The sequence below is a fragment of the Perca fluviatilis genome, chromosome 18 (genome assembly GCF_010015445.1).
Source record: "Perca fluviatilis chromosome 18, GENO_Pfluv_1.0, whole genome shotgun sequence".
Lineage (NCBI taxonomy): Eukaryota > Metazoa > Chordata > Actinopteri > Perciformes > Percidae > Perca > Perca fluviatilis.
Genome location: NC_053129.1, coordinates 20875584 through 20903483, shown reverse-complemented (window position 1 = coordinate 20903483; position 27900 = coordinate 20875584). Strand labels below are relative to the sequence as shown.

At 39.7% G+C, this 27900-nt stretch overlaps 4 protein-coding genes and 1 non-coding gene across 7 annotated transcripts in view; 3 read left to right on the top strand and 2 right to left on the bottom strand.

Moving 5' to 3' along the window:
- mthfd1l (methylenetetrahydrofolate dehydrogenase (NADP+ dependent) 1 like) overlaps positions 1–12076 on the bottom strand; it is a 37354-nt gene extending 25278 nt beyond the window's left edge. The window contains exons 1-17 of the mRNA XM_039782177.1: positions 11638–12076; positions 10057–10141; positions 9893–9943; positions 9732–9785; positions 9073–9197; positions 8141–8241; positions 6964–7100; positions 6404–6515; positions 5850–5917; positions 5651–5748; positions 5314–5487; positions 4666–4802; positions 4083–4134; positions 3449–3551; positions 2965–3039; positions 2083–2185; positions 492–568 (exon numbers count right to left, since the gene is read on the bottom strand). Coding sequence (XP_039638111.1) covers positions 492–568; positions 2083–2185; positions 2965–3039; positions 3449–3551; positions 4083–4134; positions 4666–4802; positions 5314–5487; positions 5651–5748; positions 5850–5917; positions 6404–6515; positions 6964–7100; positions 8141–8241; positions 9073–9197; positions 9732–9785; positions 9893–9943; positions 10057–10141; positions 11638–11870 — 1785 coding nt within the window. The 5' untranslated portion in view covers positions 11871–12076. The remainder of the gene's footprint in view (positions 1–491; positions 569–2082; positions 2186–2964; positions 3040–3448; positions 3552–4082; positions 4135–4665; positions 4803–5313; positions 5488–5650; positions 5749–5849; positions 5918–6403; positions 6516–6963; positions 7101–8140; positions 8242–9072; positions 9198–9731; positions 9786–9892; positions 9944–10056; positions 10142–11637) is intronic.
- A 1671-nt stretch (positions 12077–13747) lies between these two features.
- LOC120546146 (syntaxin-11-like) lies at positions 13748–16895 on the top strand. Its single transcript, XM_039780893.1, has 2 exons — positions 13748–14151; positions 15153–16895. Exon 2 carries the CDS (start codon positions 15270–15272, stop codon positions 16164–16166), a length of 897 nt encoding a protein of 298 aa, XP_039636827.1. The 5' UTR covers positions 13748–14151; positions 15153–15269; the 3' UTR covers positions 16167–16895.
- A 1084-nt stretch (positions 16896–17979) lies between these two features.
- Positions 17980–20347, top strand: LOC120547337 (syntaxin-11-like). 3 transcript variants are annotated; one of them, XM_039782906.1, is made up of 2 exons: positions 17980–18151; positions 19372–20347. In XM_039782906.1, the coding sequence occupies exon 2, from the start codon at positions 19377–19379 to the stop codon at positions 20268–20270; it is 894 nt and encodes a 297-aa protein (XP_039638840.1). In that variant the 5' UTR covers positions 17980–18151; positions 19372–19376; the 3' UTR covers positions 20271–20347. The 3 variants fall into 3 exon arrangements, with proteins under 3 accessions (XP_039638840.1, XP_039638841.1, XP_039638842.1); XM_039782907.1 differs by lacking the exon at positions 17980–18151 and adding an exon at positions 18279–18405; XM_039782908.1 differs by lacking the exon at positions 17980–18151 and adding an exon at positions 18412–18524.
- A 1549-nt stretch (positions 20348–21896) lies between these two features.
- On the bottom strand, positions 21897–25004 carry LOC120547338. The gene is made up of 4 exons (XM_039782910.1): positions 24107–25004; positions 23225–23380; positions 22352–22521; positions 21897–22264 (listed from the first exon to the last, which is right to left on the bottom strand). The coding sequence occupies exons 1-4, from the start codon at positions 24157–24159 to the stop codon at positions 21912–21914; spliced, it is 732 nt and encodes a 243-aa protein (XP_039638844.1). The 5' UTR covers positions 24160–25004; the 3' UTR covers positions 21897–21911.
- Positions 25005–25537: 533 nt separating this feature from the next.
- Positions 25538–25620, top strand: trnal-uaa. Its single transcript has one exon. It is a non-coding gene; the product is annotated as a tRNA-Leu (tRNA).
- Positions 25621–27900: the final 2280 nt, after the last annotated feature.

Sequence of the window (27900 nt, the reverse complement as noted above, 5' to 3'; positions counted from 1 at the left end):
CTTTTCTACATAAGACTGACATGACACTGTCATGAACGTGTCATAAAACATTATAAACAAGTTATAAACGTTTATGACACAACTCTTTTTTTAGTAAGTGTCATTCGGTTTTGTCATGACACGTTATGGTTAGGGTTAGGGTTCATGTGTCATGACAGTGTCATGTCACTCTTACCCACTAGTTTTACCGTTTAAGTACACGGGCATCTCATGCTACCCTAGACACATGTTATCACACCCACCAGCAAGGCCTCTGCAGTGATATCACTGTTTGTCATACTAGGTAGGTGTATGAGAAAATATTTGCAATGAACTGGAATGTAACATATTAGTTAGTGGATAACAGTATCCAAAACAGATACTGCAGAAGCGTGCATATTCTGGTTATCGTAAAAATACACAAAACAAAGCCGGTGGGTAAAAAAAACATTTTCAAAAGAACGTCATAAATTCAGGGGAATGAAGATTGTGAAGGCATGAATGCTGCATACCTCTCTGATCTGTCCTTTTTCAGTGCTCGCCTGTCCTACTGTGATCTTCCTCAAGAAACGGTCATTTGTGTCAACAACTGGAAAACAAAAGACAATCTAATTTCTTGTAACATTTATTATGAAATATACTACTTTGGCAAAACATCAATGAGACAAGAACTTGACAGACTGTAAAAACCCATGTCCACACATGTTAAATAGACAAAAATGTACATCCGCAGGCTTGCACACAACGACACACACACACACACAAACCCAATAACTGACTAGAAGAGAGATTCTTATCGCTTAATGTGAGTAGGCGATGACACACTGAAAGTGCTTATGCTACCAGGATTTGCTACCTAAAAGTTTCTTCACTGAGCACTTTGCCTATTCTCTAATAATGTGGTTAGAAATCTGTGGCTATACTGTTGTTACAATGAGCGAGGAAACCACATTAGTCAAACATTATCCTCATGCTGGTTGGATATAATGAAAGGGAACGTGAAAAACATGGTTTGTTTCATGAACACATAGACACACAGTCACACCCACATAACATTAGGTAGTAAATCTGTTTTTAATCTCCAGGGTTCGTCTTTTAAGAGTGCCCTCTGGAGCCACTGGAGTAAATACCACATCAGTCATATCAGCACCCGGCTGGTTGTTCTCACGGACAACTTTAAACCAAACACAGCTTCCACTGAGGTAACTATTCCCACTCCTACCATACCCACATTTAATTCTCTGTGACTGATGACTGCAACGCTTTTAGTTGTGTTGAATCTATATGAACACAAAGGCCATAAAAGAGTTTTCATATCCACTTTTCATTGACAAGAACACACCAACATACGGTGCAGTGAATATTAAATTCAGATTGTGCTTTATCAAATATTTTATTTTAATTCAATATTGCACGTCACATTCTTCAGAGTTTATGGACCATTGGATGTTTGTCAAAACTTCTTTCATGTAATTAGATTTGCGTGATAGTCATACTCATACTGGGTGTTGTGTAGCAAGCATTACAATTTCATTCTCAAGGAAAATGTGTCAATGTGAAAACATAAAATAGAATATAAGTTAAAGTAAAGTGTAACCAACTAGTGTATAAAACTTTCCCATGCCTGCGCGCGCACACACACACACACACACACACACACACACACACACACACACACCCACACACACACACACACACACACACACACACACACACACACACACACACACACACACACACACACACACACACACACACACTTCATAATAATATGCTACACTACATAATTTTACTAAATATTTGATCATGTTGCTTGGAATGCCTAATATTGTCACTGCATACCAACAACTAGGTAGAAACTTTTTGCTGTAGTTCAAATGTGAAAAGTTGCAGTTGAAGCTTTAAATACATCTCTAGTTTGATGTGGAAGAAGCAAAAGAATGACAACCTGCTGCATCGACAAGAAATACAAACCCTACTGAATATTTCACAGACATACATTGTCCTTCTTTAGTTTTGGCTATAGGGAAAAATGCCCTTCAGTATTAAAAGGTTGCAAACAGAAATCATTTACAGAGTGAATTTCTATACTTCTATAGATACCTCTCTGCCAGGTGATCTTGGAGGGGTCCAGGTCAAGACGAACAAAGGTGCTGACTTCCTGCGGTGTGAGAGATGCAGGATCTATTTTATTGATCCCTAAACGCTGGAATCGAAGAGAGAAAGAAGATTAGAGGATCATCTGTAAGTGTTTTTGGAGATGTGGTGCTTAGGTGCTATTTTTTGCACTGTGGTTCGACACATGCCCACATTTCGGTCCCAGCTGCGGCACTACTGCTAGATAAAGCAATGTATTTGATATTTTAGGATAATCTATTTCTATATTTTATTTTAGACCAACGTAGTGGGACTTTTCTTGCTATGTTCACATCAGCTGGACACAGCATCATCCCAGCATGTAAAAACAAATCCAGACTAAATGACTATGAGGCGATCAACTCACGGTCAGGTTCAAAAGGTTCACTGGGAGTGCTCCGTTTAAAAACACACATGATGACTATTTATCTCTCACTCTGTCCATTACGACTAATGCATATTTTATATTGCTTTAAACCTCTCATCCCAGAGACTTTCATACAACAGGACAGACAAACATTCAGTTGACTTATGTTCAAACTTTGCATGTGCCATATGTATTTTATCTGCCAAGACTTGATATAAAGCATTCTTCATCAACACTACAAGAAACAGCCTTACTCTCAGACATATAAATAGATAGGAGCTTCATGAGACATAAACAAATATTTGGAGATAAAGACATGCTGAAGGGAAAGATATGATTTTAAAGCTAGGCTCACTGAGGTCCCCTAGTGGACAAAAACATAAACTTTTTTATTTTTTATACAAGAGCTCAACACAGCAATGCTTTTGGCTAGTAATGATTGTTGACACAAGTGATTCTGGCACTGCAGTGTTTGGACTTACACGTAGCCTGGAGATTTGGATGGGTGAAAATCTTCGGACTCCATTCACTGAAGGGACCAGTCTATTGAACAGGGCCTTGGAGGTATAAGACAAATGTAAAAGTGTATATGCATATAAAGTTACTTTAAATTGCAATAATTATGTTTTCTTGAATAGAATGCATCACAATCACACCATGGTTCTAACTGCTAAATGTTATTGGAGCATAAAAAGCATCTTTTTGCATATATTCAACACAGGTTTGAGGCTTCCGTGTAAATATTCAGTGACATCACTAGATAACAAGATTGCAATATGTACATACATTACCATAATTTCCTTTCTTAAATCAAAGAGAATAACATCTTAATAGCAAATCACTAACATTTAAATTTTGTGACAAATCAGGATTGTCATTGTGTCATTGTCACTGTCAAAACAACAGTTTCACATTTTTGGGGGTGTAAGAATGAGTTATTACTGGGTGACATCATCACGCGGTCACCTTGTCTGATTGAGTCGCCTCGTGGAGCATTCTGGCATCGATGGCTGCTGCCACCAGGTTGTTGGCTGCTGTAATGGCATGAATGTCACCAGTGGGGAAAAAAGGAAAAAAAAAAAAAAAAAAAAAAAAAAAGAGGAAAAACAAACAATATTAAAACAACAAAATATGAAAGCGGTGAAATAAAGAAAATCCAATTACTATTCCTGTAGTGTAGTGGTACACATTGTGAGTTCAGATGGTCCCAGTGGAAATAAAATCTCTACCAAGAAGGGTTAAAAGGTAATCACAAAATTTGGTATCACATGTGGCTTCAAAGAAACAAAGTAACCTTCTCATGGTTTAGACTTTGTGTCCTAGATCTTTAAAAATATTGGAGAGGTAAATAGCTGGTGTTTTGGTATGAGAAAAGGAGGCTGCTTTGTTGAAGGCTATGTGTCTGGAGCTTAAAAATCAGTCTCCTTCCCTCTCTGCTCTCCCTCCCTGCCTTTATGGACAGTGATTTAGTCACAGGCAATATTATGCCACAGCTCCAGGGGTTGTGTGTGTATGTGTAAACTAGTGCGAGTCTCTGCGTGTCTTCGGTCTTTGAAGCCTGCGTCAGTCCTGCTAGGGAGCAATGAGAGTGTCTGTGTGTTTTACCTCCTCCATAGGGATGACCTGGGCATATCCCCCTCCTGCAGCTCCCCCTAGGCACAAAGAAGAGGTAGCACAGTCAGAGGCAGACCAACAGGACAGGGACAAACAAAAGGAGGAATGCTGAGTGGTGGACTCTGAGTGAACTACTCCACCCCTGCACAAAATGTAGCAGGGTATGAAACACTAGCCTCACACTGACAAAGATAGCTTATCACACAGTTAGTTGAGACATTCCTAACTGCTAGTTTGGGCGCCTGTCTCTGGACTTCAAAATTCCACTCAATGTATTCAAATCGGAAGAAAAACAAAATTAAGAGTTGTATTCCAAAATAATCTTTTTAACATGAAAATACATCTCCTTAAAAAAACATGTAGGTTGTTGTTTAATGTAATAGCTTTCTTACAAAAAACAAACAAAAAAACCCAGAGAAGACAGAGAGAGAAAACGATTAGTCTTGGAATTATTATCTTTAAAATAAACTACTGTATCACATTAACATGAGGTCAAGAGAAAGGTAAAGAGCACAGAGAAGGGGAAACAGCATTAGCATAAGGATTCATAGTATATATTCAATGCTGACCTTTAACCCCAAAGGTGGGTCCCTGGGAAGGCTGTCGGAGACAGGCGAAGGAGTTGAGCTTAAGGTGGGCAGACAGGGCCTGGACTAGGCCGATGGTCACCGTGCTTTTACCTTCACCCAGTGGGGTGGGAGTTATACTAGACATACAGAAAATAAAGAAAAAAATGTTACTTCATATTTTTTGGTTAAAATAATGTGACTTAATCTATGTGCATTATCGTTAGAATCACATACAGTATGCAGCCAAATAATTGATACATTGCTTTAAGGACCTCATATTATGCTCATAATTGTATTTAGAGGTTCTACCAGAATAGGTATACATGGTTTAATTTAAAAAAAAAAAAAAAAAAAAAAGCCATATTTTTGTCGTAGTGCACATTGCTGCGGCTCCTCTTTTCACCCTGTGTGTTGAGCTCTCCGTTTTAGCCACTGAGTGAGGCATCACCCTTCTATTGCATCTTTGTTGGGAGCCGCACATGCACAGTACCTAGGTAAGGAAGACTAGCCAGTAAGAAGCAGAGTAGGGCGGGCCCTGACAAGCAAGCTAACGTGATCCAAAACAAACCCGCTTCAGCCGATAACCATGGCTTCGGTTCAGCCGTACATGTTGGAACCTGAGTCTGAGTCTCCGTAAATCAAACGTACCCAGCAACCAGTACATATTTCCCATCCGGCTGTTTGTGGAGGCGGTCCAACAAGGAGAGTCGGACCTTAGCTTTGCTCCTGCCATAGGCTTCAAGCTCCTCTGGCAGCAAACCAATCTCCTCAGCCAGCTGGTCCACTGGCTTGGGTGTCTGAGCTCTGGAAATCTCTATGTCACTGGCAAACGTAGAAGGCATGATTAATCATTCAGATACATTTCATTTTAAAGCACCACCCATATGGACAAATGTCTCTAAGGTGCAATTTAGAGAATAGTATGACATGACAAAAGGACGTCCAGTTAGATGTAGTTAAATTCCTCACAGAAAGTAATCTATACCTTGGTACAGGGGTCAGGGGCTGCAGTTTGAGGCTGTGCAGATGCCAGGGTCGGTACTGCTGCTCCTGGAGCCACCGACTGCAACTACCCACCACATTCTAGTAGACAAAGAGGAGAGACCAAGAGGTAGGTAGGTATGAAGGTAAAGAACAAAAATGACAAATGGGGCGAGACTGGAGACAGAAACAAAGAGGCACACCTGTGATCTGTAAGCTGCTGTGAGATATCCTAACCCAGACTTTGAGGACATCTCAACGGCATGTTCATCTAAAACAAGAAAAGAAAAATAGTATGATAAATGCACATGTTGAGAAATAAAACATGCATATCCAAATGTTAACAAGTGTTACAAAGATACAAAAACAGAAGCCACATGCCGTGTCCCACCATACGGTATATGAGTGTAACCTCACAACTGCAACACTTGCTAAGTCTGTCTACATGATAAACTGCAAACGTATACTTCATTCTATAATGCTGGAAAAAGCCTAATACACAAATTTTAAATTTAACTACACTAGTATGTCTACGAAGACTCAGATGCATTCTCAAGCTTTTTAGTCAGCTATAATCCCATTAAATGCATTCTGAAAGATCAACAGCAAACAGGATTATGTGCAGCAGCAAGGTTTAAATTCCAAGTCACATGCAACACCCAAGGGTGCGGTGCCAGGAGGTTAAGAGTCATTTATTTTCTCCTATAGATCAAGCCGTACAGGGTGATTGTGACTATCACAATATATTCAACAATACCTGTCTCCAGTGTGGGCTCACAGCGGATGACAGCAGCCCCTGGTCTAACCCAGGTGGGGGGAAGATCCATGTTCCCTGCCCCTAACAGGACCACAGCATCAGCCTGCATCGCCTAGGAAACAAGGAACAAAGAAATCAAATATGAAGAATTTCAAAGAGAGGAAATAAAAAAATAAAATAAAGACAAGCGCTTAAAGCAAAAAGAATTGAAGCATGAAGCAAAATCCAGAAGAGTCCAGAGTCCCAGATGATTGATTGATTGATTGATTTATTTGAGTTACCTCTGTTGCAACTGATCACATTTTATGACACAGCATTTGAAAAAGCAGAGACTGACTCCATGTGGTTGGCCACTAAAACTGCACAAAATGTAGCTGGCACAACTGAATAATGACAACAGACAGGCTTTTCATTTATAAAGCCATGGCCTTAGCAGTACATCTTTTCATACAAATGATACTCAAAACAAACAAAATGTCAAGCTGACCACAAACAAGGCCCTAGTGAAACTGGTGATTTTAAAAAAAGGAAAAAAAAGAATCACATAAACAACACCACACCTGTCTCCGTAGGCTTTTTGAGCTCCACTGACCCTTGAGAGCTACCATTCCACTTCTTTCAATCAGGCACTGCAGGGACACCCCAAGGGGTCCTTCTCCTCCAACAAGCAACACAGTTTTCCCTTCCAAAGCAGAATCTGCAGAAGTAATAAATGCAACATAAGGCCATTCAGTTAAGTATTCATTATACATATTAAAATGCTGACCACCTGGACATGGATGGAAATTAGTTTGCACACCAATCTAAAATGTAGTTGTTAAATAGCTTTGTGCAACACTGTGGTCATAATTACAGATAGGGTATGCTGATATGTGGGCCATTTTCAAATCTAATGGCCATACACTTTTTATTTTGGAATTTACCACCCCATATACTACTGCAACTGGACACAAATTCTTTACTAATAATAACAGTGACCCTATGTACATGTGAACTTTGACCCCCTAACCTCTGAACCCCAGGGTGTGTCTTAAATTGGTCCTGAACTCAATACTTAGTATGGTGAGTCAGCCTTTTTTGTGTTTCCCAATTCAGATCCCCACATAATTCCCAAAGATTCCCAGTGAGTATCTTAGCATCGTGGCATTTTTTACTTCTCTGCATTTGCAAGACTCTTCACACACACAATTGCCCCAATTCTTTACCATATGCTCATTTTGATAAGGTTTTTAAGCACATATGTATTCATTCTGATAAAAAGTATAAAGTCTTAGGAAAAATAGTGTGCTTGCTTTGTTGAATTCCCAAATTTGAAATTGACAAAGGTTTCCCAAAGCTGCAGTTTGCTTGACATTGATTAATAGTATCACTTTCTGTTCTGCAACATCTAGTAGCGTTCAAAATATAGAATTGGTAAACAGGAATGTTGTCATGCCATGTGAAAAAAGCACTCCTGTATTAAATATATCTAATTTAGACATTTCTCCAGCATGAATGTACTACCGACACAGCTGCATCTAGTAACATTGGTAACGAGTAATATCTGGTGTGCCACAATAATACTGATTGTCAGTGCTTGCTACAACTGTAGCTTACCGTAATCAAACTCTCTCGCTCTTTAACTTAACCAGCTACACCTTGCATGCTTTCACGTCTCAAAAAAATGAAAATTTATAAAAAAGATCCTTCAAAAGGAAATGTAAGTGCCATTACAGCTACATATATCAGAGTTTATACCATGTTTCTCCAGCAGATCCAGCACAGCGCTGGCTATGGGTGGCACAAAGCCTTTGCTTAGGTGTCCTCGTACCAGACGGCCCATATTCAAATCGGATATCCTATAACAAGACAAGAAGGGACAAAAATTATGATACATTTCATTTTCAATATAAATCAAATAAATTATTCTTCTACCTGGCCACGACATTACGTTTATTTTGTAAAGTGCTATGAATGACAGTATCAAGTACCTTTAGAAAATGTAAAAATTGCATATACACATGAGACATGTCATTTAGTGAGTTACTGGTAAAGCCACAGAAATAAAATTTATTTCTATGGGTAAAGTTTAACACTGGTGAGTCAAATTTTATGTTAATAGTATAGTTGCTTTATTATTGAAGAGATCTAGGATTACAGGTCAACATTTTTTATTTTAAAGCAAAAGCACCATATATCTCATGACAACCTCAACTATTTTTTTTAAATGAACTTTCTTTACAAAAGGTGTCCTCGGTTGAACCAGCTCTCTTTAATTTGTGATTATTATGAAGGGTGCCTTGCAAATGTTTTCATTCACTTGTCTGCTGAAGTCACACACTCTGCATTTAGACGTCTTAATTCTGTGCAGCCCTTTCTGATTTGGTGTACCATGTGAGTAAATGCATTTATCTCTGTTGGGAAAGAGAAACACGCACAGCAGATACCTGCCAGACTGCTGCATAAAAATGTCTACTGCTGACAAAAAAAAAAAAATTTTAGGGAAACAAATTATTAAAGAGGAACAACTAGAGAGACAACCAATTGTAAATATACACAGTAAAAGATTTTTTACCAGCATGTGCCATTTGAAAGAGATATACTCTTCACTGTTATGTCTCTATATGTGAGATTAGAAAACTCAGCCGTTTTAAATGCAATGATCCTATTTGGCTAGAGCAGGTTTTTACCCGTCTACATCCTTCTCAGGTTTGATTGTGTTCAACACTCGACTGGTGATGTAGGCAGGGGGGAGGTGGAGGTAGACTCCGTGCACCCTGGGGTCTTCATTCAGCTTCAACACCTCCTCTACAATCTACACACATTCACACAAAGACAAAACACAGACAAACAGAAGGTATAGTTGCAATAGGAACAGTAGGAAATATAACCTGTGAAACTGTTAATATCACAGTGTCTGTATATTGTCTACAGAAAACCTTGGCCTACACACCTTAAAAGGTAAAGTGTCTCTGATCTTGTATTAATTAAGAACAAGGTAAAGAGGGAAACAGCAAACAGCAGGAAGTGTAAGGTAAATCATCCACGGTCAGCTGATATGCCTTTTTATATGGCTCAAGAGTCAAAATCAATCTGGGCAAAGAGAGCAACAGCTGAGAGGCTGCTTCCCATTCCCACTCACACAATGTTGGAAAATACCATGAAATAAAAAAGAAATACAAACAGGACCCAAAGGAGTGACTAAGGAAATTAGGGATTAGTCATGTAACAGTGGATATATGATGACTTACAGTCAAGAAAAGTTTTAATTAATTACTTGCTAAATAATGTCAAGGTGGGAAGAGTTTTCCTAGTTTTAGGTACAAATTTGTGAGTCAGCTTCACTTACTTCATCTTCACTGCATTCCTTTGCCAGACAAATCTGGGTGATGTTTAAGCCAATCTTTGGACATACAGACAATGAGAGTGTTAACTGCTTGAATAATTGTGTAGATTTGTGAAAAAGACAAAATGTATCAAATTCAGAGGATCAGGAGGAAAGGAATTTACCCTTCCTGCCATTTTCTTATTGATCTCCAACAATTGGTCATCTTCACCTGCCTTTGAGAAAAAATAAGCACACAGACCTGGCCTTAATCTAAGGTTTGACAGTATTTAAGGCAACAATAGAAATTACAAATCCTACATAGCTCTTCTGTTTTTGCTTAAAATACCTGTATAATGACTAACAATGGTTGGACTACTGGATTTCTTCCCTGCAGTGCCAACATTGCCTCCTTGGTGCTTTGAACCACTTCCCTGTGAGAGAAAGTAGGAAAGTAAAACTGGTTAGCTATTTCCAATAAGCCATTTAGGGCTACACACAGTTTTTTTTTTTTTATAAATTAAAACACATACATCAGGTCAAAGGCACCCATTCTGTAAGATTTCGAAAAGGTACCCTCACCAGAAAAGTGGATACCATTTAGAACTGCTTATTCTGTGTTTGTTGGCTAACTGGGGGGGAGGGGTGAAACTTGAAATGCCTCTAGCCATCTCCACAGCGCTGTAGAGTAAGTAAATGCCTCAAACTCTCCCACTTGACCTATTCAAATAAAACATCGGAACAAGTGATTAGGCTGCTTCAGTTAAAGGAATACCACATACCATGGAAAATAAAGGGCGGGCGGGGGGGGGGGGGGATTCATGTCTGTATAATTTTTTTTGTGCACTTTTTAAAATCGATTCTTCAATTTGGTCTAATTTTTCATTTATGATTTATATAAAAACAGCTTTAAACCCATTTGGGTTTTTGGTGTTTAAATACTTTTAAAAGCTACTATAATGAACATTACCAATGGATTGCATGGCTACTTGTATGTGAAAAGAGTTGCTCCTAGTGATGAACCCCCAGAGGGTTATCGCTCACCTCTGTAGTTCCCCTCAGCTCTGTGAAGCTTTATAGCTTCTTTTAACACTTTCGTTTAGGTTTTCTGGCCCACAACATTATTGTTTTGCATCACTCTCTCATCACAATGTTTTCATCTGAACCGGGCAGCTCAGAAAACCAACTTTCCAGCACTAAACGGGAGTCAGATAAACTTAGCGACTAGCCGATGAACATAGTGGAGCATTTAGAGCCAGGTATTTCCTTCAGGAGTTAAAAAGTGCTAATATGTCAGTGTTGGACTAACAGCTTCTTTCCGCTGGCCACGCAGCCTGATTATTGCAGGTTTAAACAATGTGTTCAAATTCACTTAACTGTAGAGGAAACAGTAATTCATCCCACGAGATTGTTATATAATTTGATAGAAATCTTGATGTATCAGTAAACAAATTGGTACACCACGATGCTTGAAGCAGCTTCAACCACATCGCTTGTTGAGCACAGTGACACACGCACGCACACACACACACACGCACGCGCACACACACACACACGCACACGCGCACACACACACACACGCACGCACACACACACACACACACACACACACACACACACACACACACACACACTTTAGCATCATGGTTTTTTTCCCTTCATTTTAGCATCAGGTTTTTTTTCCTATGTTTTTTTCTTCTTCGTTTTAGCATCATGTGTTTGGCAACAATGAGAGAAGTTACATCAGCAGGCGTCCCTCTAAGGAAATCGAGGGCACGTGCGGAACTAGCTGCTATTCATGAGTAAAAACGCCATCAAGACCGGAAATACGTAAAGGTTACTGTTCATCACACGATTGTGTTTTATTTTCAGTTAAATGTAATACAATTATGACAATAAGTCAGTCATGTGCGGTCACAGACACACTTACCTCAAAGAACTGTCGCAGTCAAACCCATCACCATTTTGAGACTGTTTTCCAAAGCTGACGGCTAATTTGTTGCTGGTACCGCCGCTGCTAGCGCTTGCTGTCCGGAGGATCAAACGGTTGTTGGCAGGACCAACCGGTAGGCATCTCCGTGTCAAGCCGCTGACCCTGCTGCCTGGACAGGCTGAATGTATCCGAAGGCTGCCACAAGCACTACGCATTATAGACAACTTCATGGCTTACTAACTAAGTAACTTCACGTTACTTTTAGTTTTGTAATTGTGGCGTATACGGTTTTCTTCTCTTTGTTGGTCTTACGGTGGTTAGCGAGGGATTCAACCTCCAGGAGGAACAAAAAGAAAGTTGAGGGGGCGAGTCAACACAGGGTCCTGATGGAGGTATACTCTTCAGGGGCAGTCGGAAATGTGAAGACATCGGCATACACGAACAATGCACAAATGTGACTCTTTATTATAACACAAGCTGTAACACATTTGGGGCGCGGAAATGTGAAAGTCACGTTCTCTATTGCGTTGCCAATCGTTAAAATGGACCGTTACTCAATATTTCGATCATGTAATAATTACAATATAAATTACATAATGTAATGCGTAGCCTACCCATTTGTCTTTCCTGTCCAAACGTTACTACTAAATCTCGGCTGGTTGCCTTGTTAAAAGACCGCAAGAAAATATAGCCAACATTTTGGCATAGGGTGTATTTTGTTATTAACCAGGCACACTGGAATAGTTACTTCGAATTTCCGAGGTACACTTGAATGCAGCAGCCCCAGAAGAAGGGAGGTTAGGAGCACGCGCATTCACGTGCTATATTGACACAGAAAGATGGGAGGATGTCAGTTCAGGCCAAGTAGTTCACAAACTATGACCTGTACTCAAAAGATGATGGGTGCATATAATAGAGAGAATCTGTGCATGTGCATGAGAAATAACACACCTTTTATCTCAGCTCAGCTGGAACCACCGAAAAACTCTTGGAAACAGTGCAGCTAAAATACCCAAAAAGGGAGGAATTAAATAAATAAAGAAAACAATAGAAACCATTGAACCCAGTCATTATAAAGAACTGAATGACATGCACCGCTATGTATAGCACTGCCACAAGGTAAAACTATGAGACCACAATGAATACAACAAATATTAACCATTATCTTAAACCATACGTACAGACTACATTTGAATACAGCAATACAACAAGTTTACAAATGACATATGACAGAAGAGAGGTGCATTGAATGTAGTAACATTAAGTATAGGCTCTACAGGTGGAATACTGCAGACACTCAACTGACCACCAGTAGCCGAAATGAAAAGGAGTAAGAATTAGCCTACCTAAAATGGGGTGAATAACCATAAAATCACATTAGTATGTGACTTAATGTACTTACAGTTCAATGGATGCACACAACATTAAAAAACTAAGGCAATAAATCAGTCACATTGGAATCAATAGAAGGTGATTGACCAGGCACCCTCTAATAATGACTTTACTGCAACATGTTTTTAAAAAGTTCATCAAATATTTAAATGTTAAAACAAGGCATCCCCAAGAATTAAAGACTTGCTACATTTATATGAAAAGACAACAAAAGTTATTCCCCACTGTATACTCATACTTATATATAGCCTACTGATTTTGCTGCGGCTACAGGGCTAATACACAACATCCTGCTGCAAGTATCCTAATGAACCATCATTTGAAAGGTGCCTCTCTGTTTGGCCCCTGACTTGCCACCTACAACCATTTTGTTAAATGATGGAAAATACAAATTTATGCTAACATCTAAGCAAATGTCAGTTAATTTCAAATCTCCCTTAATTGGACAATGGGGTTGGTAAAACCTCATAAGTGTGTGTGTGTGTGTGTGTGTGTGTGTGTGTGTGTGTGTGTGTGTGTGTGTGTGTGTGTGTGTGTGTGCGTGCGTGCACGAACAAGTGAGTGCTTGTAATTTGGGCGTGGATGGGAAAATGTTGACATTAAATCACATGTGCTTGGCTCTATGCTCTATACCAGCCCCATCAGGACCGTCTGCTAACTCACAAAGAAATCCTTCCGCGGTGATTGGTGATTAACAGGTGTCGACTCGCCAGAGTCATACATCTTTAGAGATTCCCGTCAAAAACACCTGTCCTGCCCCCCCATTAACATTTATTCAGCTTGCTACAAGTGGACATTGGCACTCACTTCATGCTTTATACACACCAGCTGCTAACATCTCGTCCTATCCGGGGATGCAGCGTCACTGGGCCAAACCTACCGGACTTCATTCCTGAAGTCACATCAGAACAGTCGCATGGCGTGGCGCAATCCAACAAAAGCACAGTTGAATACCTGTTTGGCTCCAAAGATAGCTGCATTACGCATGTAGGGCCCTACATTTGTTCCTGCTCAAAGCCGGAGCAGTCGACTTCATAACAGTAGGATGGTGCTGTGGCACCATGGTCACCTTACGTTAAAGGACAACGTTTGATATCTGTGGAAATCAGAACACAACAGGTAAGAAGCTTTCGTTAGATCTTCTAATCCTGCATGAAATTGAGAGAGTGGATTGTGGCCGATATTGTTGGAAATTATTAATATAGGACCGTAGGTTACCCGGTGTGTGTTGTGGTCTATCATAAAATGTGCCTGGGATTTATGTGGTAATAAATGCTCAGTATTGTATTATATATGAAAACTTTATTTAGTGAGGAAATCCTATTGAGATCAATATCTCATTTACAAGTGAGACCTGATGAAGCTGTATCTGAAAAAACAACATACATTTGTGCCTTCTTCTAAAAAATAAATGCACATACTGCAGATTTTATATAGTTTACCATTTGTAACATAAATGTACCATATACAGTCTTAACTGTATGTACCCACAACATAGCCTTGCCATTTACTTTGATAATATTTTAACCATGAGTAGTGTTCCCCAGGAGCATTGTAATAGTCTACAATAAATAATATTATTCCTAGCTGAAAGAGTTACTGAACTATGGGAACTTTTGATCTAATAGCCTTTTGAAATGCCCTCTAATGCTGTCACCAGCCTCATTATTTCACATTGGAAATACATATATTTTTAGTTTGAGGTAATTTAGTTTTTCATTTTAAATTGCTCAAACTGGAGATCCAAGATGTTCCTGTATCTACTTAGTCTGATACTCCAGTTAGATTCAAAGTCAAAATGAGTTTCTGGATAAAGACGTCAGACACATCACAAGTTACAAGAACTAGTTTGGTGAGGAGCAACACCTTTTGATTATTCTCTGGAGAACCTGTTAAGCCAGTGCTGGGTGGGTGACAACTGAAGGAAGAAGAAAAAGGCGTTTAAACATGCATGCCAGCTTAAATGAGACACTGGTTGTGTTTGAACTTGTGTTTTCTGTTTGGACCTTGAATATAATCTGTGTCCCATTTTTACATGATGTTCAGCCATCTATGGTGAAAAAAGTTCAATTCCATGTGCTGTGAATCTTAAGATTTGTTGTTTTTGTTTGCCCTTTCAGTTCATTCAGCGATCTTTACTGAGTCATCTTTACCAATGTGTGTTAAAAGAGGAAAGACAACCAGACAGAGGAAATCTTCTTGACATCGGTAACCTTGACTTGTTCTCAAGACCAACCATGAGGGACAGACTGAGCAACCTGCAGGAAGTTTCCAACAGCCATGTGGAGCAGATGGAGTATGCAGAGTCCACTGTCTCCGACACCTTCAGCAACATTGACCTGGAGATGGAGTTGCCCCATGAGGCAGTGGTGTTCGAGGACAACAGCCCAGCTCTGGAGGATGTCTTTTCCCAGTCGCAGGATATCCACAGAGAGATCCAGCTCATCCGTGTGGAGATTAAAAGGCTTCGTGAGCAGAACTCTCGCATGATGGGTGTCACCACCATGAGCACTATCAAAAGGGACTCCAACGCTATTGGTGCTGATATAAAGGCTCGGGCTGAGGGTGTGCTGGCACGACTGCGGGACATGGACGGCGAAGCTCACAAGCTAGAAGAAGAATATGGCTCCAATTGTGCCGTCACACGTATTGCCAGAACCCAATATGCTTGCCTCAGCAATGGTTTCCGCGATACCATGTTTGACTATAACGAGGCTGAGATGAGCCATCGGGAGAACTGTAAAGCCCAGATCCAGAGGCAAATGGAGATAGTGGGACGTGAGGTGACCGGAGAGGAGGTGGAGGAGATGATTGAGAAAGGTCAGTGGAACATCTTTAACGACAACATAATGGCTGAAGGTAAAACGGCTCGATCAGCTCTGTCCCAGATTGAGAAACGTCACCAAGAGTTGGTTGATCTGGAGACCCGTATCAACGGCATCCATGAGATTTTCCTGGATATTGCCCTGCTGGTGGAGGAGCAAGGCCCCATGCTGAACACCATCCAAACCAACGTGCAGAAAACCGATGAAGGCATACAGGAGGCCCTCGTCAAACTTAACAGAGCCAAACGTCACGACAAGAACAACCCCTTTAAAAAGATGTTCTGCAGCTGTTTCCCATGTGTAGACTAATGACTGTACAGTACAGAGATTGGCAGCGGGATAGCAAAATATGCGTTGTGCTGTCTCCAGACAAAGACAAGGACATTTTAAAACCGTTATTGTATGTTTCATTAGTGCAACATTCTTATTGTCACAAAGTCTTTATCAACATGGCCTGTGGAGCTATAGATAATTATACAATTTCCAGGATGTAAAACAAAGGTTTGAAGAGGAAGTTAAAACTGTTTTGTCTAGATTGAGAGACAAAAATGCTTGGGTAAAATATTTTACAATTGATGTCTGTTATATTTGTATGAAAGGTTTGAAACTGGAATCTCAAATCTGAATTAATTCCCCCATGACTCAGGTGTAATGCAGAACTGAAGCAAATGGTATTTATTGGTGTTCATGTTTTGTCATTGAAAAACCTAAACAAAAAATGCAATTTTCAGGCATGCTGTCGGCCACGATGGTTCCTGATGTAGTAAACAGCCCTAATAGTGAAGCCCAAAGAAACATTATGATATTCACGTTGTTCTCATATTTGCCATCTCTTTTGAGGACCCCAGTAACTGAGGAGTGATGGGAGTTTAAATAGGATTTATTGACAGTCTTAATGTTATGCAGGGATCACACAAATCGTGTTTTGTGATGTACCCTAATCTGTTACTTTTCACTGCTATTTTTATGAATATATGGACGATAATACCTTTCTTCTGTGGTGTCATGTATGTTACATAAACAGTTATATTAAAATCAGCGCGAGTCTGTCTTCATTCTTGTTTGTTCATGAAATTTACATCATATGAACATAAAGACCTGTTGAGATGTAGCGTTTAGTATACATTAACACATTTTCTTAATTCAAGTTTTCAATCACTCAGACACACAAGGGGCGCTGCTAAAGATGTTGGGTCGCAACAGCTCAATATTGACACAATACCTATAATCCCTGCAAGGGGTGGATTAGGGCTGTCATGGGCCCCTAGGCTACTCTTTGTGTGTGCCCTCCTCTCACTCATCATGCTTTACCAGAAGGTATTTAATGCCATGCTTGCGTGCTAGGAATATTAAATAGCCCACACACACATAGTTGGGATACACTGGCATAGCCTTTACACTGAGATAGCTTTTACTATAAGCAGCAATGCTACAGGAAAAAGGCATTCACATTGCATCTGCAAGCTGGTAACAGCATTTAGTATTCTAAACCAACAGGTACAACATCTACAAAAGCACATGACCCCCTGCTTTGTTGTCAATTTAGGGACTTTCTTTAGTAGATCTTGGTTTCTTTCAGCCATTGTGGTTTTCATTTTTGCGCTCCGCTGTCATATTTCATTTTTTGCCACCTTGCTGTCCAGTAGCAGTGATGTATTGTTTAAAAACCAAATGAACCTTATGAATCTTATGGTCACTTCTAACCAATTATCTGCTTCATATTTTTTGTTTCTTATGGGCCAATAGGGGTCAAGGTCTTTTTTTCCTTCTGAAGTAAATGTATATAATTGGAAATAGTCTGGCCAATCCGGGGCCCTTGGATATGTGGGGCCCCTAGGTAAACCTGTGCATTAATCCACCCCTGTTCCAGGTTCTCTGTCCAGTCCTGGGCCTTCTGAATCATCCAGAGTTATCACTTAACAAATATATGGCAGCTTGTGCTGCATTAATGCTGTGGTGCACTGTTAGGTATTTAAGTCAGATTTCACTTGTCCTGGATGCATTATTTGACAGGAATGTTGTCTTACTTAATCAACACTGCTTTCTAAAGTCTTCAGGAAGCAGCCAAAAAAATGCATCTTTCTTTAAGGAGTGTTGCAGTAGTGGGAAGGCCCATCATATGTCTGTCACCTGAAAGGGGCGGCAGTGACACACGTGCTAAACAACACTAAGCAGACTTCCTTCAACAGAATAAAAAGATGCGTTTCACATCCACCTTGGACCAAATAAATCAGTGTGAGACACATTGAAGGGATTTACTTGCTTTCTAATTTAGTGGGAGCCAGTCACAAGAGGTAAGACACTTTGAATTGATAGTTGAATTATATTTTCTTATGGAATATGTGTAGCAGAAGCACCTGGAGACAAGTGGATAATTGGACTTAATTAGTGCAGAAAGGCAGGCCATCAAGAAGAATTTTTTTTTTTTCATACATTGAGATAGCTTCTAAAATAGTTTAATGATTTTGTTTCACAAATATGGTATAAGGAAATGGATATTCTGTGTACAGACTGAGACTGAATGAAAGAATCCGTGGCAGAAATTTAGGCAAGCACCACCATTTTTTAAGTTTTGTGCAGCATGTGGTTGACAAAATGAATGTACTGAAGAACTACTTAAACATATATTGTGCAACACAATTTTCTGCCCTAACTCTACTTTCAAAGGTAATGTCTTCCTTGTTCCTGGTTTGAAAGAAAATGCTTTGAGCTGTGACTGCTCTCATTGTTGTTCACCACAGAAAGAACACCTACTGCAGATAAACTGACCAGTCATTGTTGCAGTAGTTGTATAATAATGACATGTTAGCTTTGGATGGGTTGTGTAGTTTGCCTGGGTAAATTACCTATGACCCTGTACGTGCTGTTATCACGGTACTCAATGTGTAATGTCAATCTTTTTTAATTTTTTATAGGGAACCCTAGATTTCTTCTTTTTGGAAAAACATTCATTTCACATTTATCATTTTACATAGTATTAGTATTACTGCAAGTAGATTCACATAGTATTGTGCACACAAAAGGTGCAGTACATTAGGTAACCATTTTACATTCTGGCTCTTCCAAAGGTTTTCTTTTTAACATTAGCTTATTTACAATGGAACATGGGAAGTTTTCACTTTAGATGAAAAATTAATAAGAATGTGTGTATACAATAAATAATATAAATCTGTATAAATTCGTACTCATTTATTCTATTAAGTCAACTAAAGTCTGAACTTGTAGGTTTAATGTGTAATGTACTAAAAAACCTTTTGGACCTTGAAGGGAAAATGACAACCTTTTTATAATATATTAGGAAAACACTGCATTTCATCACTATGAGGAGGGTTATACCATTAAAAAGGGACCTACAATCCAACTTGTAGAACACACGTGATACTAATTTTGCATTATAAATTGTATCTATTTGAATGTCTTAAAAACCTGGAATTGTTTCAACACTACATCAGACCAAAAGCTAGACTAGATATGAGCACAATAACCAACACATTGTTTTGCACTGGTCTCTCAGGCAGAATGCGGGACATGCTGGAGAGGCTGCAGACCATTAAGGAGGAGCAGGACTGCGAGCCAGAGTTTTTTGGAGCAGACTATGATGTAGACAAGGAGCCCCAACAGGCAGTGGTGTTTGAGGACTCCTCACCTATTGACAACATCCTGAGGGAGGCCCACTCCATACGCATGGAGATCTCCTTGCTCCACTTACAGGTGAAGCGTCTGAGCACACATAACGAACGCTTTAGCACCTCTGTGCGGCGTCTCACCCTACTCAAAAAGGACTCTGACTCCATCGCCAGGGGGATCCAGCAACGTGGGGAGGCTCTGCACGTCCGTCTTCAGGGCCTGGGTAAAGAGAGCAGCAGGTTAGAGGTAAAAGAAGGTCCCAACTCGGCTGTTAGTCGCATTGCCCGAACTCAGTGTGACACACTGACCCGTGCCTTCCATGCTGCCATGAGTGACTACAATGAGGCAGAGGAGATGCAGAGAAATTCATGTCGGAGGAGGATCCAGAGACAGGCCTCCATAATGGGTACTGAAATCACCGATGTCCAGCTGGATTTGATGGTGGACAAAGGTGGTGAGGGATGGGCTGAGCTGTCCCAGAGCCTGCAGACCCCAGGTGGAAGCTCGTCCCGCTGGGCGATGTGTGAGATCAAGGGCAGACACAAGGAGCTGGTGGAGCTGGAGGTCAGGCTGAAGCAGGTCCATGAACTGTTCCTGCACATGGCCGTGATGGTGGAGGAGCAGGGATCCATGCTTGATAACATTGAGTCTAATGTGTGTGGCACTCAGGAATGTGTTGAGAAAATCAATGTTGACATCAAGAAGGCCCTACAGTACAAGAGGAAGAATCCTTTTCAGCAATGTTGTCCCTGTCTACCCTGTTGGAGACACAACCAAACTTTTTAGGGCTTACTTTGACTTAATGCAATTTTATGTATGATTTTAAAAAATGAAATAAACATTTACCTGTGTAAAAACCGTTATGGACAGCTACAAAGAAATGTTATGCAATGTGTTGAATTCACAGTAAATGCCACCTTTACAAGCACCCTCATGAGCAGAAGTAAGTAAGTAAGTAAGTAAGTAAAGTTTATTTCTATAGCACATTTAAAAACAGCTCGCGCTGACCAAAGTGCTGTACATAGCGCATTAGCCGCAGGGTGATAAAATAAAAATAAAACACACGTACAAATCAGTGATTTAGGCTAAAAAGTACATTGAAAGACCAACACTTAATTACAAACATAGCAGGATAAGACAATTAAGATGCTGGGAAGGCCAATGTAAAAAGATGAGTTTTGAGCCTGGCTTTGAATATTACAATTGAAGGGGCACTTCCGATGTCAGGTGGCAGTCGATTCCACAGCTGAGGGCCAGCAACAGAAAAGGCTCTGTCACCTTTTTGCTTAAGCCGGGACCGTGGGACATGGAGGAGGCCTTGGCTAGAGGATCTGAGGGACCTGGGGGCTACGTGAAGATGAATGATATCAGCTATGTAGCTGGGGGCCAGGGTGTGAAGAGTTTTAAAAACCATCAACAGTATTTTAAATTGTATCCTAGACTGGACTGGAAGCCAGTGCAAGGAGGCTAGGACAGGTGTAATGTGTTCACGCTTTTTTGTATTCGTGAGCAGCCTAGCCGCTGCAGAAAGTGTAAGAGAAACGGCTTTGCCCTGAAGAGTATAGCACTGTATTTCTCTATATACATGTAAGAAGCTTCTTCAAGCGTTTACTGTGATTTACACACATTGCATAACATTTATTTTTAGCTGTCCATAATGTTTATGCCACAAGGTTTGGAGTTATCAGCTGTCTAAAATGTAATCTAAAGTAAAATATAATTTTATTATTTGGATCAAAAATAATCCAATTGTGGATGTGTGCAAGAGAGAAGTTTACAGTTGAACGTGCAATATGTAATTTTCTGCTGCTAGGGGTAAAGTCTATGATGTAAACATGGACTTTTGATGACGTCATGAAGTTGCGTGGGACCATGGGAGTTGTCTTCTATCTTATATAATAAAGTACATCATCCATATAAATATGTGAATCTTTACTTACAGGATACGCTTACAATGCCAGTTGCAATACAGGAATCACTGACTCAGCAGCATAATATCTCCCCACAATGATTACTAAGTGTGTTATTCAAAGTGTCCTATCTTCACTTTTGTTTTAATCCAAAACCATGTATCGACAATAATCATGATTTGATTATTGCAGTATTTATTGTTCGGTATTTATAACACAGTTGTGCTTTTGATCAAGTTTGGGTCAGAGGAAATTTTTTTTTTTATAACCGGAACAATGTGCATGTTACTGCAAGTTACTGTAGTTTAGATATAGCATTCACCCAAGATGATAAGGCAAACACAAATTATGGTTTTGCGGGCTCTGCAAAGTCACTCGCTAGCAGAGTTTTCAATTGCAAATATATTCTACACACACCATTAATTGTTGTGATAGACCCCATGTAGCTGTCTAGTATCAGTGAGGTGCTTAATAGTATAAAAAAAGCTGCCATTACATAATGTCAGGGCTTTTTTATTTATTTAATTTCAGACATTTTGCCTTGGCTGTGGAACTGGTTTTCAAGGGACCAGGTCTTGAATTGCTGAAAGAATTCATTGGCTTCGTCAGAAGCTTCTTGGTTTGGGTTCCAAGCCACCTTTGGCTTCAAGGACACAGCCGGCTCTAAGGGAAGACCTTTGGTTTGATACACAGGCTTCTCCCTGCGCCTCCTGGGGGGCAATTGATGGGTGACATAATCAGTTGTGTAGCTGGTGACTTTTTCAAAAGGTTGTGATTCTTGCACCTTTGGGACTGGTTTAGAGATAGCTGCAACTTGAACAGAAGTTTTCTGGGAGCTGCACTTGTTTGCTTTCCACGCTCGGAAATCATCTGAAAACAAGAGACAGTGAGAGTGGATTTGAAACAGGAAGTGTATATTTGTTGTTTATTATTTCTGCGATGTACGACTATACTAACCTTCAAATTGTTTACTTTGGTGAACTGATGTGTTGTCCTCCAACTGGGATGCCATTTGGTTTGCGACAAAGTGTGTAGGATTGTATAGAGGGTTGCTGCTCCGGTGGCCTACGGGTGGCAAAGATGGCTGTGGGGCCTTTGGGATCCTTTTTTGGACCAAATAGTATGATCTGAAACACATGTTAATGATGTGAGATTTTTTTACTTTACAACTTTTTTCCTTTCAAAACACTTCCAACATCGAAAATTAGATTTCATTTATTTAAATGACAATATTCGAGATTACACCTTTAAAGTGCTCATATTATGCTCATCTTCAGGTTCATAATTGTATTTAGAGGTTGTACCAGAATAGGTTTACATGGTTTAATTTTCAGAAAACACCATATTTTTGTATTGCACATTGCTGCAGCTCATCTTTTCACCCTGTGTGTTGAGCTCTCTGTTTTAGCTACCAAGTCAGGCATCACACTTCTATTCCATCTTTGTTGGGAGGTGCACATGCGCAGTAGCTAGGTAAGGAAGACTAGCCAGTCAGAAGCAGAGTATGAGGGCGTGCCATGCTAGCACATTGGCGAGCATTATGAAATGTGTTACAAAGTGACGCACGTTTGTCACCGAAGTAAAGACTGGACTACAACAGAGCTGTTTGGAGCAGTTTGTGAACAGTGTTTTCTGTTGGAGATGGTAATTCCCTTTGGGGTGGACTTTGGGCTTTTTTACTTTGTAAACCTATAACATGCACAAAAAAGATATATAACGTTTATAACATAAAGGTAAGGGAAAAGCCAAAAAGCACAATATGAGCACTTTAAGTTATGGTATTTCACTAAAATGTATGTAGAGAGATAAGACAAACACTTTAGATCATACCTCACATCTGCACTTGTCCCTTTCAGTGCATGGTAAGGGCCTTTCTGTGATGGGGCTGAGACGATAGCCTTGTAGCAGAGTGGGGAAAGGAACATCTCCTGGTACTCTGTGGTCATGGAGGCCCGTTTCTGGACTGTCTGAGAGCCAGAGTGCTTCCTGAACACGAAGGCAAGGCCAGTTTACAGTTTCAACAATTGTGCTTTAGTTAACCCACATCAGACATTTAATGGCATTAAGACAAGGTATAAAAGAAACCAGTCAAAAAAGCTAAAATGTAACAAAACCCTCACAGATATTGACAGAAAGCATTTAAAATGTTTTTAAGCATATCTAATTTTAGAATCTGCATAAAACCCCTACAGGAGTAAGCCCAGTCACACATTTTTGTATGCGTATCCCAACATTTTTTAGATAATTCCATTGAAAATGATATATTAAGAAGAAAACAAATGAGAAATACAATTATTATTAAACCTTGAAACCTAAGTTTCTGATCCACACAGTGCCTGAGTAGGGATTGCATTATTGCAAAGTGCTGGCACGCACGACTAATTATGATTAAATAATAATTTTCAAAGACGGTTGCTGTAGCGTCACCATCAGGACTATTAGCCCACAAATTTAAGGAAGTTTAGCATTGGACTGGAACTATGTGCAAAGTTTGGTGATGTTTCATGCTAGGGAAGGCAGACCCCCGTGATAGGAAGAAGAACATAATAATAATAGCCTATTTAAAGAGAAATAGAAAAGGAACATTTGAAAAAAAGAAATACAAGCAGGTCACTAGCTAACGTTAACGTTAGAATTTTGTGTTTTCTTCATGAAAGCCCAACCTAATAGCAATATCTCCATAAATAAAGCATTGTAAATAGATCACCTCACCTCACATATGTGGCTTGTTGATTGCCGTTTTGCTGCGTATCTTGCAGCCTCATGGTTTTGAGGTGAATTGCTCGTCAGGCGGTGTGGATGGGCAATGTGTTAAACGCAGACTAGTGTATGGGGCGAACGAGAGTAGCACGCAGCAGCCGAAAGCTTCTAAAAATAAACACCAGTGCACTCGGATGCACAGCTGGTTGTCAAGGACGCTGCTCGTGATGATGCGCTTTTTGGCGCGTAATGAGGATTCCAACCCGCATGTAGTAAAGTAGTCGGTCACCCTGTGCAAGATTATGTTGATTTTACCATAGAGACTTTTTTTTTTGATACGCTGAATATGCAAAGTGCAGTTGGATCGTACATTTTGCAACGTACACACTACGGGGAGTAAGATACATTCTGACCTCGTGAAGTGGTTCAGGATTATAGGGCTTGGAAAAAGATGAACGGCATAATGCACTTTGATCAGTGCTGGAGTTGGGCCTCTGAATGAATGTCATATCAATCCAGGTATTAGTATTATAAGTGTATGTAACGCATAGGCCATATTCTGGTAAATATAGGCTACCATATGAAAACTCAGAGTCCTATCTTCAGTCTATCCTCTCCCTTCATAATTAAAGAAGTGCACAAGTGCATACTCCCAACTCAACTTAACATTTTGAGCTTGGTCAGTGCCCCTGGCGTCTCACTGCTTAACGAAGAAAGTTAAGTATAGAAAGTCAAATATAATATAATAGTCAAATTGATTGTATTCCAATCGCCCTTCAAAACGAAAACAATTTTTTCAAATTGCACAAACAAACCGACCCAATACAAATGCAATGGTCATCTACGCATACATGCAGACTAACAATTACCGAAAAATGGGTAACCTTTGTCATGGTTGTCAGTGGTTTTGATCTAAATCAGTAGCGCGCTGAATGGTGACGTCATTGTATGCGCCATAATGAGAAACATCCGAAATTCCCACTTGCTAGGAACGCAGCACGGTTGACGTACTGGATGTGGGCGGAGCTGGACCGAAGCACGGTGACGCACTGAATGTGAGCAGATTGCCAGTACCTTCTCCGATTTTCTCCGAGTAGCTAGCTAGTTGGTGAAGCACACAAGCCCAAATTATGCTAAAAAATGTCTCTGTGAAGTGCCTCTCTGTAACGTTAGCTGTTAATAGTTGTCAACAAGCGTGACATTTGCAAGTTCGCTCAGGTCTGCCACTCCACAAGTTAACGTTAACTGCTAGCTGCTAATAACACTGCGCTATAGTAACATAGTTCTACTCATGATGCATCGTTGATGTGGTACTATGTAACAATGGTGTGCATTGCCATCCCCGTAGTCATTTGAAGATTTAACACGAAACTCATTCAGCCGCAACCTTTGTTGACGGCGATGTGGTTTTCTATAAGAAATACAGCAAAAAGCGCTGTATACACCAGGATGGCCGAGTGGTTAAGGCGTTGGACTTAAGATCCAATGGACATATGTCCGCGTGGGTTCGAACCCCACTCCTGGTATAAACTTTTAGTGTTGTTTATGTCATCAGGAAATTACCTACTAGGAACCTTTCCGAAGAAGACGAGTCCTGAGTGGCGTCATAAGCAGTAGCCTACATGCCAATTAATGTCGAGGACAGGAAATAAGGAAATTGCAACGCGACTTGCATCGAAGGCACTATATTGCAGATCTGAGGTAGTAATTGTAGATAGGAGAAAAGTAACCTACATTAGTTTCCAAAAGTAGTGGTAACGTGACAAAAGTGAAAATATTAATGAAAAAGACAGCTCCTCTGTTGTGATATTGTAAGTATTCATTATTTACTGTGATACAACGAATTCACCTAAACTGCACTTCTTTATAACACTTCTCAGTTTTTCTTAGCTCTTAGTCTATTTTCATTTACTGTAAATACAACGTTTTGTACAATTAATTTGAGTTTTCAACGTTAATTGGTCAAGATTGGCAAGAAGGTAGTAGCCTAGCCTATTGATGGTAAAAACAAAATTGCTGAATAATCTGAGAGGTAGATAGGCTATTTAGTGTAATACAAAATTGACTGTTTAGATATATTTTAAAGTACAAGCCCACTTCCTGATTGGCTCATACAGTCAAAGTATGAATATATGTCGTTTTACGCTGTATTTGTTTAGTAAAGTCCTCCGGGTAAATATGGTCTTTCGTTTAGGAGTAGTTGCACCTTTGGGGCAGAAGAGGGCACTCTAAGTCACCCTTGTAGTCTATGGGCTGTAGTCCAAAGCTGGCTCATTGAAGGCCTACACACTCTAACCACTATAATTTCACAGCAGGGCGATGCCTTGGACTCATGGATACCCAGTCATCTGCATCTTCCACAGGAAAAGCTTCACAGCTGTAACTCTTCTAAAGTGGTATTCAAAAGTTGTTTTGCAGCGGTCACGCGCATCCAAGAAGTGTAGTTCTCGACCTGTTGCTATTCAAAATAGGTCTTTTGCACTGGGGTGTTCACAAACACATTAAATGTAAACATGTATTACATGTGTAGCAGGTCTGTGACTAACTGCAGTAGATAATTATGTGCATATAGGGCAGTTGTCTACTGGTGTCTTTATACCTCAGATTTCCTTATTTTACTCAATCTATGTCAACATGTCAGTGAACAATCTGTGAGCATTCCTGTCCCCCTTTCTCCCTCCATACTCGCCACTAAATAAATATGCTGTCACTTGATAGGTGTTTGAGAGCACTAATTTGTAAACTTGAGCTTCTTCTTTGAACTGTGCGAGGAAGCATCCACAAAAGAGCTCTGACAACTGAGAAGAGGGAGGGGGATGGATAAGGGCTTACAATGGACGATCAACATCTCTGCATCCCCAAAGCCTCTTTCCAATGGGCCTTAATCTATTATTCAGTCTCTTCAGTTACTGGAAAAGTTGTTGCTTTTCAGGCCAACACATCACTCGGTATAATAAAATGAAACTTGAGACAAGAGGTGGCGAAAAGGGTTTATGGTCATGATAATTGCTGTTATTATTACTGTATTATGGTAATTTATATTGTAACTGCTATTTTTTATTATTATTTTACAATGTTACTTCCCTCTGTGTATTGTATAATAACATTTTAACTATCAAGTGGTCTGCTCTGTTTTGTTTTTGTTTGCGTGTCATATTTAAAGTTGCTATATAAATAAAGTTTATTATTATTGAGTGAAATGTTTTACGAAATGTATACATTCATTCTAAAATAATGGAAATGAAATGAATTTTTTATGATGTGAAAATTTGTGGTACAAGCCGTGAAGTATGTATGTATTATAGTTTCATCTAAAATTTAGTTAATTCATTTTTATTTTTTGTACTCCAAAAACATGGCAAAGGATAGACTTTAGTACTAGTTTTGCAATGAAACTAGAAGACATACAGTACATGCATATTTCATGGCTTACTGCACCTTGAGGTTTCCCAAATTCATCAAATCATTTGCGGGGGTATGTTATAGACAGTGTGCCCTAACAAAATGATAAATAGCTGCAACGTTTGCCACATGGGAAATATTGTAATATATATATTAATATTTACATGGACTGTATCTGATCATATTTACTAGTTACTTTGCAGAATAATCATTTACATAAAACACATGATCAGTTATAGATTCAACTGCCTAACAGTGTAGAAAGTAGTTACCTGTTACAGCATTTGAATGCTGCTTATACATATATCAGTAATAATAGTCCAATAAAATATTATATAGTGAAATATTGATATAGTACATTTTTGATGTTTTAATAAAATATTACTGGTAATAGCCAAATCCTT